The 12,072-nt window shown below is 43.5% G+C and overlaps 1 protein-coding gene across 1 annotated transcript in view; it reads right to left on the reverse strand.

Moving 5' to 3' along the window:
* The window catches only part of LOC134854451 (uncharacterized), a 277,410-nt gene that overhangs the window by 245,350 nt on the left and 19,988 nt on the right, over positions 1-12,072 (reverse strand). Inside the window, exon 6 of the mRNA XM_063870705.1 lies at positions 11,364-11,633. Coding sequence (XP_063726775.1) covers positions 11,364-11,633 — 270 coding nt within the window. The remainder of the gene's footprint in view (positions 1-11,363; positions 11,634-12,072) is intronic.

Consider the following 12,072-nt stretch of genomic DNA (forward strand, 5'->3'; position numbering starts at 1 on the left):
TAGCTCCCTGCGTTTATCAATGGGGGCCGAGAGTCGGGGTGGGTACTTCCGGAAGTCGGGGTGGGTACTATTTGCACAAGGCACAGCACCGGAAGTAGGCGTTCAGGGGGTCTGGGATTCTAAACTAAAGCTTCACTCGACTGGGTCTATAACATACTATGTTTTGGTTCCATTCCAGCGCTTAAAAACAGAGTTCTGATAGGGCCATTTGCACTTCTGGGAACCGTTATCACTTTGGGCTGGGGGTCTGAGGGGTCTGGATTTTTGCATGCCCGGGTCAAATCATCTCTAGTATCCGTCCTATAAGTTTCATAAAGTTAGCCACTGTAGTTTCCATTTGGGGGGGTCCGCCGATCTTACTTCACCTGCGTTTTCCATCATATGAGGGACTATATCCTTGGGGATTCGAACTATTTTGGACTTTGAACACTGTTTAATTACTCTTCTACTCATCTTATTGACTAAACAAACTTCATAGTACGCGCTCCCCACTAGCTTTAGAAAACTGCATGCATTTACCAAGGTAAAGCTCTCACTTGAACTCTAAGTTAGGCAAAAAGTGTTAGGATGGCCTTTCTACTTGCTAATTAAACATATCCAACACCTTAAATTCAAAACTGACGCAACATCATGTTGCTAACCGCTCTACTAAACAAAATAAAACTTTCTGTTAAGCTTGCATGTCCATTAACAACCAGGTAACATCACTTGTCTTTCGCTCGTACTTACCAGTCCTCAAGATGATTATCACGCTGATGCCTAACCTTATGGTTATTCTTCCTTGATTCAGCATTACAGTTCCTAAAATTTAACCGCGGACCCATCAGCCAAATCCCCAAGACTAAAAATAATTTAGCTAGTAAGCACCATTTGTTAAGAGAATCTTTACTAGGGGATTTGTCTGCTGTTAACTTTACTTATCGTGGTACGACTCAAACTCTCTTTTACTCAGCAGAGTTAATGCTCAACAGTTACACACAAAATACTCAGCTGGAGTGTCACTTAGAAAAAAAACAAGCACCCCAGTTTTGAATGATAAAATTTTCAGAAAACTAGTTTTAACTCACATACTCGTCAATACCAAACCGAACTGGTGGCCTTCTTATTCGAACTGGTCTACCTACATCTGTAGCCCCACTTTCCAGCACAGGTTCAGCTACCACCGTCTCATCCGGTGGTTTACCCTCAGCTTCGCTCGGTAATTTCGCGGCCTCTTCTTCCCTTCTGGCTTCCATTTGCTTTTCGTCATAGGTGTCCACCGCGTCGCTCTGCCGTCGCAAGACTCCGTCTAGCCCAGGAGGATTAACTATTAGCTCCACCACTACTCAATTTCTTCGCGACTTCAATCCCACGGGTTCTTGCCTTGGGCCTGGATCATGATTGAATCCCTCCCGATTGTTCGCCCAAAACGCCTCGTCTTCGACGTGCATATCCAGATCGTCAACAATTGTCGTCGACCGATATGGTGTCAGTCGCTTCCTTGCAATAGCTTCCTCTGGGTGCCTCGTGTCCTGCAATCTTCGCTTCAGCATGTTAAAGTGCATGAATTTCACTTTACTGGGAGTCGATTGCTTTGCCACCTTGCAGGTCACTTCGGAAATCCTGGCCATTACAACGTGTGGTCCTTCCCACGGATCGAAAAACTTCTTCGACTTCTTTTCTTTAGACCACACCCAGACTTTTTCACCAGTTGCATAGGGATCCCCGTGAATTTTCTTCCAGTACTGATCCTTTTGTCGACATTGATCCCTCCCTAGGACTTTTCTCGCACTGCCGTGTGCATCTCGGATTTGCTCGTCTAGCCATTCCGCAAAACCATCTTTTATGAACGGTTCAATGTGGGGCTTTGCGTAGAACAGGTCAACTGGATACTGGCACTCCTGTCTATGAACCATACTGAACGGCGTAGCTCCCGTTTTCCGATTGATTGTCGTATTGTGCACAAAGTTCAAGTACGGCAAAGTCGTGTCCCACGTCTATGAGTTCTCCACACAATACTTCAAAGGCACTTTGGCCATCTTTACATTGTGCCTCCCCGTACGCTCATTTGCTCGCGGTTTGTAGGGGTAAGTCTGAGTTTTGTCAATGCCCAAAAGTCGGCACATATCCTGGATCAGAATGCCTCCAAAACTCTTCCCTTGATCCGTTCGCAAATTGTTCGGAACCCATTTTTCCACTATCTCTCGAGCCACGTCAGCTGAATCCGTTGTCTCCAGGGGAACTGCAATTGCATACATCGTGAAGAGATCCGTCATTACCAGCACATGCTTCGCTCCGGTGCTCGTCGCCATTGTCACTGATCCCAAGATATCCACTCCCACCGTAGTGAAACTGATTCCCGGATCAAATGGGGCCTGACCCGCCGCTCGCTTCTGCTTCCCTTCTGTACTCTGATCTGCACGGCTTGGGCACCAGTTTGCCTTTCTCTCAACGTCAGTCCTCATCGTCGGCAACCAGAACATCTTCCGTATTTTAGCTAGAGTCTTCTCAGCCGCAAGCTGAACTCCGCCAGTCTCCATCAAATCGAATTGGCTGAAAATTTCTTTCCGCCCCGCCACTGGAAGTATCATCAGAAGGGTTGGCCTCGAGCCATCTCGATCAAACCACTTTTTGTAGAATATTCCATCTTTAATACTCAACTCATCACACCTTGACCAGTAGGTCAGTATCTCAGGTCCGTAGTGTCTCAGGTCCACATTTCATTTCACTGTTTTTGTAAGAACAAACCCACCCCACCCCCAATTTGCGGCCCCCACCCTCCAGTTTACCACCCCAAACCCAGTTTAACGCCCCCACCCCCCGTTAAGCCCATAGTTTACTACCTCACACCAGTTTACTACCCCCCCCCCCGCGGCGTTTACTCCCCCTCCTACCGATTACCCTCCCCCAGTTTTCCGTACCCCTTTAGTTGAGGGGGGGGGGGGGCTTGAGGGGGCTAGGGGATGACGTTGAGACATGGAATTTAGTAAAAGACAAGGCATAAATTCTGCAAATTTCTCGCAAAATTTGCAATTTTTTGCAAAAACAATGGAAATTAGTTCTAAAAATGAAATGTGCTATAATCAATTATGATGGATTATAATGGATTTTTGTTTCAAAAGGATCGATTATAATGGATTATCTAGGCAAAAATAATCGATTTCAGTGACAAAAATAATGGACTATAATCGATTATAATGGATTAAAATGGATTTTTGTTTTTAGAAAAAAGCGATTTTAATGACCACATAATCGATTACGTGGCCTGAATTCGCCACAATAATGGATTATAATGACAACATTTTAGACAACATTTTTCCATTATAATCGATTTTTATCCATGGAACTCCGGTGCGGGAAGCTAATAAATGAGCAATGGTGACCAAAAGCTATGTCGCTTTTGGCAGGTAAAAACAAACCGCACCGCAGTTTCATGGATAAAAATCGATTATAATGGAAAAATGTTGTCTAAAATGTTGTCACTATAATCCATTATTGTGGCAAACTTAGACCGCGTAATCGATTATATTGTCGTAATAATCGATTATTTTTGTAAAAACACAATCCATTAAAATCCATTATAATGGATTATAATCCTTTAAAATCCATTATAATTGATTATAATAGATTAGGTCTATTATACAAATCTTAGCCGAGGAGATCTTGTACGCCTGGAGCGCTTCCAAAAGAAAGTCACAAAATGGATAGTAACAAGCCCGGATACATACTATGTTAACCAGCTGCGAGCACTAAATGTGCTCCCACTACCAATGTACTTACAACTCACGGACCTACTGCTACTCTCTAGCCTTGATGGACGAACTGATGTGTTTCCACATCTATCACAGTGCCCGCAGACAAATCTCAGAACTAAGGACGTCTTCAAGAGTGCCAAAATCAGAACAGAGAATGCGCGAGGGGAATTCACAATACGTACCAGTCGAATTGCAAACAGAATTGACAAACACGTTGATTTCACAAACAAAACTGGACTCAAGAACCGAATTCTACAACTGATGTGGAATTTCATGGATGAAAAGTACAACGAAAACATTATTTGCACTTGGCAACTTGCGTGCGATTGCAACCAATGCAGAAATAAGTGGACAATCTTCTAATAAAAACGGAAAGGGAGCAACACCCATCAGCCTTGTGCTGTAAATCCACTACAACAACAACAACAACAACAACATACATTTTTTGCAAAATCCATTGCAAAACTTGCAACATTTCTGCGTTACTCACGGCCTACTCGCAATCTAAACCTACTCAAATTAAATCTCCTCCCCCCCCCCACACTTTGCTCCCCATCAGTCCGCATTTGTAAATCATAAACCCCCTCCCCCAAAGTCTACCAATAAATAACCCCCCATAAAGGGGGGCGAATGCGAATGGCGGTTGTGGTAAACTGGCAGGGAAGTGGGTGAGGGGGGTGGTAAACGGGGGGAGGGGTGAAAACAGGGAGGAAAACGGGGTGAGGGTGTAAACAGCGAGGAAGGGGGTAAACATGGAAGGGGTAAACGGGGTCTATAAGACCAAATTGAAAAGATTGAAAAAAGAAATGCCACATTTTATGAAGACTTAAAACCTAATAAATAGCAACTGCACTAAACAGGAAATGCGATATCTTTGAAAAACAGTTGTATATTTAATGACTAACCTCTCGAAAAACTCCATTGCAATCGATTATATTTGATTATAATGGTTTATTTTGCCTCGAAAACAAGTTTCATTTTCGTTCAAAAATAATCGATTATAATCGATTATAATCGATTATAAACGATTATATTCGGAATTTATTGATTAGAAAATTAGTTTCATTATAATCCGTTTTTATTCGATTAAAATCGATTGTTATCGAAATTTATTGAGACAGGCCACGAAAATTCAATTTAATCGATTATTATTGATAGAACTCCGGTGCGGGTAAGACATAAGACATTCAGTAGAGCTTTTATATTATTACTGCAAGTCGGTTAAGTAAATTTGGCATTACTTCACATATTCCCTAGACATTTTATGTCAAAATAGGATTATGATCTTTATTTCCTTTTTGTATAATTCAGGGATTGCTTCTTTAGGTCCGTTCGCACACTCTAACTTAACGCAAAGTCGTCCCTTTGGTAATGAATTCAGCGGGGCGACCGAGATTCACTACTATCCACAATCCTGAAAGGGTTAAGTTGGTTGCAACTATTTTGTATTGTACTCTCCCCCTCTTTATGTTGTTCTTGAGGCTGTCTTGCTCGCTCTCGCCAACCGCAAGAATTTCCAGTAGTAATTTATTTCAGCTAATATAATTCCAAATACAGAAGGCTATAAGTCGCCAAGATAAAATCTACTAATTTAACGAAAGGAAAGGGTCCGCGATCTGTTAGTATAGTGTTCTAATTACTCTAAGAAAAATTTGATTAACTCTGTTCTATGATTCTTTTTCTTTAAAGAACCCCAACAATCAATTACACACAGTAATTCTTCACTGTCTCTCACTTCGACCTGCTAAAATTAATAGTGTCCCGATGGATCACTATTCCTTTGAGGTACTTCAACTGATCTCCCAACTTCGCAATTTTTCGTTCTCCAACTCTGAGAACCAACTATCTGCTAGCGTTTCTCTTCTTTCTCTCTATCTAACGAGAACCAACTACTATCTCTAGTAATTATCACTGTTCTTTATCTGACTGAGATTCAACTAATCTTCTATTTAGCTATAACTGTTCTCTAACTAACTGGGAACCAACAGTTTGCTCTCACAGCACACATTTGTTGCCTAAGGGTAGGCTACTTGCTATTCTCTATGATGTTTGTCTACTTGAGTTTTAGTTATAGTTAGAGTTATGTCGTCCCTGCAAGTCCTGATATTTACTTTGGTACCCATTTCTTAAGGTCTTAACTGAATTCTTCCTCTGACGGTACTAGTCTTAAGTTCCATGTTCATTATAGGCATTTCTAACTAAATTGTGCAAATATCAAGTCCAATTTTGCCTCTGAACCGAGTTAAGTTTAATTAACCAATCTTCCCAAGGTTTTTATTTAATTATCCCATTAACGTTCCAACCTGCCAGGGGTAGGAGAAGACCCTTTTGCTGGGTCGCTAACTCATCCAAAGCATCTAAAAAATTTCAATCTATACTCTATTCCAACCCTGACCTTCTAGCTATCAGGGGAACGTAATTCGCTTATTAGGGGTCAAATTATGATAAAAAGCCACCAGCGCGGAGCTGAGTAAATAACCCTTTCATTCGTAGTTTTTTGGGAGACCTATTTCCCATGCTATGCCTCTGTTACTGCTAATTTCCTCTGAGACTACTTTTCCTCAGTCAGATTGAATTTCCATTAATTGCTCATCCACCAATTTAAGTTAAACCCAAGGTTCGCCAAGTTCACTTTAATTAGTTCCACTACTTCATTGATACAATGTATAATTATATCTCTTTCATCTTCTGTCTCATTTCCCAATAGGCAAGTTCCCTCCCAAATATTGGCAGGGTGACCAATGATCATTTCCATGGGTTGGGGTTGAATGAATACGCCATTTTCCGGTGTTAATCCCGAAGTTTTTTATACAAATTTGGTCCTAAACGCCAAAAAGTCAAATTGAGGTCAACCCGGGGTAACCCGGGGTCATTCTTCTACATTCAGGTTTAGAATTACGTAAGGGTCCTACCTACCAAGTTTCATCCATGTCCCGTTAATACTTCCCAAGTTATCCAATTCTACGGTCCGTTATCACTTCTCCCGGAAAAAAGCTATTAACACCGGAAGGAGTCGCCGGAGGGGTTTCAATCACGAGGGGTTTTTTTCGAGGATGAGTTGTAGTTTCTTTTGCCGCCGTAAAATCAATATGCCCTCGCTCATTATTTTGCGTAAATTGCCTGTTTCCGGTTTCAAGGGTAGTTTTCCAAAGTGCTAATAACTTCAGGTCCAAACACCGGATATGGTTCAATTTATATACATGATGTATCACGTCACGATATATGCTATCCCAAAGTTATAGCTCCCTGCGTTCATCAGTGGGGGCCGAGACACGACTTCCGGAAGTCGAGGTGGGGACTATTTCCATAAGGCACAGCACGGGAAGTAGGGGTCCAGGGGGTCTGGGATTCTAAACTTAAGCTTTCCTCGACTGGGTTTATAACATACTATGTTTTGGTTCCATTCCAGCTCTTAAAAACAGAGTTCTGATAGGGCCATTTGCACTTCTTGGAACCGTTATCACTTTGGGCTGGGGGGTCTGAGGGGTCTGGATTTTTGCATGCCCGGGTCAAATCATCTCTAGTATCCGTCCTATGAGTTTCATAAAGCTAGCCACTGTAGTTTCCATTTGGGGGGTCCGCCGATCTTACTTCATCTGCGTTTTCCACCATAGGAGGGACTATATCCTTGGGGATTCGAACTATTTTGGACTTCACTGTTTGTTTACTCTTCTACTCATCTTATTGACTAAACAAACTTCATAGTACGCGCTCCCCATTAGTTTTACAATACTGCATGCATTTACCAAGGTAAAGCTCTCACTTGAACTCTAAGTTAGGCAAAAAGTGTTAGGATGGCCTTTCTACTAGCTAACTAATCATATCCAACACCTTTAATTCAAAACTGACGCAAAATCATGTTGCTAACCGCTCTACTAAACAAAATAAAACTTTCTGTTAAGCTTGCATGTCCATTAACAACCAGGTAACATCACTTGTCTTTCGCTCGTACTTACCAGTCCTCAAGATGATTATCACGCTGATGCATAACCTTATTTTTACTCTTCCTTCTTTCAGTATTACAGTTCCTAAAATTTAATCGCGGACCCATCAGCCAAATCCCCAAGACCAAAATTAATTTAACTAGTAAGCACCATTTGTTAAGAGAATCCTTACTAGCGGATTTGTCTGCTATTAACTTTTCTTATCGTGGTACGACTCAACCTCTCTCTTACTCAGCAGAGTTAATGCTCAACAGTTACACACAAAATACTCAGGTGGAGTGTCACTTAGAAAAAAAAAACAAGCACCCAAGTTTTGAATGACAAATTTTTCAGAAAACTAGTTTTAACTCACATACTCTCGATACCAAACCGAACTGGCGGCCTTCTTATTCGAATTGGTCTACCTACATCTGTAGCCTCACTTTCCAACACAGGTTCAGCTACCACCGTCTCCTCCGGTGGTCTACCCTCAGCTTCACTCGGTAATTTTGCGTCCTCTTCTTTCCTTCTGGCTTCCGTTTGCTTTTCGTCATAGGTCTCCGCCTTGTCGCTCTGCCGTCGCCAGACTCCGTCTAGCCCAGGTAGATTAACTATTAGCTCCACCACTACTCAATTTCTTCGCGCCATCAATCCCACGGGGTCTTGCCTTGGGCCTGGATCATGATTGAATCCCTCCCAATTGTTCGCCCAAAACGCCTCGTCTTCGACGTGCATCTCCTGATCGTCAAAAATCATCGTCGACCGATATGGTGTCGGTCGCTTCCTTGCAATAACTTCCTCTGGGTGCCTCGTGTCCTGCACTCTTCGCTTCAGCATGTTAAAGTGCATGAACTTCGTTTTACTGGGAGTCGATTGCTTTGCCACCTTGCAGGTCACTTATGAAATCCTGGCCATTACAATGTATGGTCATTCCCACGGATCGAAAGTCTTCTTCGACTTCAGTTTTTCCTTAGACCACACCCAGACTTTTTCACCAGTTGCATAGGGTTCCTCGTGAATTTTCTTCCAGTACTGATCCTTTTGTCGACGTTGATCCCTCCCTAGGAGTTCTCTCGCACTCCCGTGTGCATCTCGGATTTGCTCGTCTAGCTATTCCGCAAAACCATCTTTTGTCAACGGTTCATTGTGGGCTTTGCGTAGAACAGGTCAACTGGATACTGGCACTCCTGTCCATGCACCATACTGAACGGCAAAGCTCCCGTTTTCCGATTGATTGTCGTATTGTACACAAAATTCAAGTACGGCAAAGTCGTGTCCCACGTCTTTGAGTTCTCCACACAATAGGTCAAAACCACTTCGGTCATCTTTACATTGTGCCTCCGCGTACGCTCATTTGCTCGCGGTTTGTAGGGGTAAGTCTGAGTTTTGTCAATACCCAAAGTCGGCACATATCCTGGATCAGAATGCCTCCAAAACTCTTCCCTTGATCCGTTCGCAAATTGTTCGGAACTCCAAATGTCAGAACCTATTTTTCCACTATCTCTCGAGCCACGTCAGCTGAATCCGTTGTCTACAGGGGAACTGCAATTGCATTCATCGTGAAGAGATCCGTCATTACCAGCACATGCTTCGCTCCGGTGCTCGTCGCCATTGTCACTGATCCCAAGTTATCCACTCTCACCGTAGTGAAACTGATTCCCCGATCAAATGGGGCTTGACCCGCCGCTCGCTTCTGCTTCCTTCTGTACTCTGATATGCACGGCTTGGGCACCAGTTTGCCTTTCTCTCAACGTCAGTCCTCATCTTCGGCAACCAGAACATCTTCCGTATTTTAGCTAGAGTCTTCTCAGCCGCAAGCTGAACTCCGCCAGTCTCCATCAAATCGATTGGCTGAAAATTTCTTTCCGCCCCGCCACTGGAACTATCATCAGAAGGGTTGGCCTCGAGCCATCTCGCTGAAACCACTTTTTCTAGAGTATTCCATCTTTAATACTCAACTCATCCCAACTTGACCAGTAGGCCAGTGTCTCAGGTCCGTACTGAATTGCCTGCTCGTTTGGGATGAGGTTCGTCCCCAACGACGGCATGTCAACCATCTCGTCGCTTGTTACTGACCAGTAGAATACTTGGGCGATCGCTTCGTCTTCTTTCTGCATCTTCTCAATTTCAGCGGGTGTTCGTTTCCTTCGAATCGTCTCGCTATCTTTGTTCGTGTTCGTCGCTGTCTCGTGAACCCTCGCAACCGTTTCCGTTTTCCCCGTGGGTGTGCACCTTCGCAGTGCCTCCTCTAACGAGACTACTTCGGGGTAAACTTCATTTGGGTCGTTTTCGTCGTCCGTTGCCCAGTCAGCTTGTACCTTCTCCTCTTCCTCTTGAACCAACCTAACACATTGGTTCTCGTAAACAGTTAGCGAATTTTCCGGTACCTTGTCAATCGAGCCACAATTACTCGAACTCCCCTGAATCTGCCCCTCACCTATCTGTGAACCCGCGATACTGTTCGGCTTTATCTGCCCTCCTGGATCTGGCGGCACCGTGGGCAGTTTTCTCGGAACCAGTTTGGGAATCGCATAACCCACCGCAACCTCGACCCTCCCACCGATCCGGTCCACAATTTGTCAAAACCAAAATTCAGACAACATTTGTATTCTTTCATCGAACTAAAACGCAGCAGTAAGCATTCTGCCGCAAAGCTTCGAACGTCTTGTTTAGACGTCGAAACTTATACCGAGAACACTACCGGAACAGTGATTCGACACGGCAGGAGGTGCATGAGGTCATGTTGAGTATTTGAGGAGGCTATCACCGACTGCAGCAAGAAGTCCGCACAAGGTAACACTGCCCGGCCCTTTGCATCGACTACGAGGGTTGCATCGAAAACTACAAGACGATTTTTAACGACGAGCCGATGGTTCACTTATCGCCGGAGACACGAGTCCGCATTTGTCAAAGGTTGGGGCTGACGAAAAGAAACAACCCATCGTGGAAGACTGCGATGAGATCGAACCCTCCGTTACAAGCCGGTGGCGTTAAAGAGCGCTCGCCCCGGGTCCAATTGTTTGCTAAATTGCATCCAGTGCCTTTTTACCGGGACTACTGATCCTTCCACAAGGCTTCGAGACGAAAGCAACTCGCTCGATATCAGTCGTCTTTTTACCCGCTGATCGATCCCTGCCAGAGTATTGTCCAACGCGGAATCCTCGAATCCGACCTCCACGTTTTGGCAGAATTGCTGCAAGTACGCATCTACGAGTATCGCCTCGAGCAGGGCCAAGAAGCTAGAGGGAGGGCACTCTCTACTCGTTACGGGCCTACGTCGAAATCTACTTGGATATGTATAGAATTCAAAAAATTCTACAAAAACCATGAATAAAAAAACATCATGAACTTTTTAAGCAACGTAATCCACAAAAAAGAAAGATACGTGTATGATAGTATTCAAGTAACTCTACAAGTCAAAAGATGAATGCAGAGAAAAAAAAAAATTCTGTCGTAAACATATTGTCCGAAGATAAAGACGAATGAAGCTCTACTCAAGATTTATTGACAGATTAAATAAAAATTACGCGAGTCGCATGAAATTTTTTGAGTCGATGTGCTAAAAATGGATGTCGCAAATTATAGTAACAAAGGGTGGTCAGGGGGAGGGGGGGTCAAGTTTTTCAAAGCACCTATTGCACATTATTTCTAATCGAGACTCTGCTTGATTTTAAGCTGCAATATAACACTACTTTCGATTGCTGACCTGTGCAAAAGTTGCCATCGCCCCAATTTTCGAGTGTTTTGCCGGGGCATTCAACTTTTGATGCTTGGGCAGTGGCTTTTATGTTGTACATGGTTCCGAAGTCCAGGCCAGTCACAGGGACATCGGAGGTTGAATTGAGAGGGCTGAAAGTGCCCGTTGAAGTGCTGCCATCGACCTCAAGGATTCGCAAATTATCCCAGAGCGCATCGTTGGTGATAGTAATGCCGGAAGTGTCACGAGCTGCCACAGTAAGAGTTAGCCGAGACATAGCTGAAGCATATAGGCGAAAACTTACAATCCCATAGTATTTTGTCATATCAGGTTAAACATATAAATCAGCATGGTTATATCATATCTGGTTACACAAACTTGTCAACACAAGCATGTGTCCGACATGGGCGCGGATCTAGGATTTTCTCGAGAGGGGGGGGGTGGAAATAATTTTTCGGGTTGACTAAATTAGCTTTCCGAACGCTCCCGAAACACTATAAAGACCCTATTTTGACCAAAAATTTTGGTCCGCACGCAAAATTTAAAAAGCAACAGGTCAAAGATGCCGTTTTGAGCCCTTTTTGGCTTTTTGGAAAACTTTGATCAACAATTTTTTCGTTTTTTTATGCGTTGTTCGGCGCGTACTCCTATTCCAGATTGTTATATATGGGCACCAAAGGCGCCTTTAGAAAAAAATTTCGGGTTGGTTGGCTTAAAA

Source organism: Symsagittifera roscoffensis, chromosome 9 (genome assembly GCF_963678635.1).
Source record: "Symsagittifera roscoffensis chromosome 9, txSymRosc1.1, whole genome shotgun sequence".
Lineage (NCBI taxonomy): Eukaryota > Metazoa > Xenacoelomorpha > Acoela > Convolutidae > Symsagittifera > Symsagittifera roscoffensis.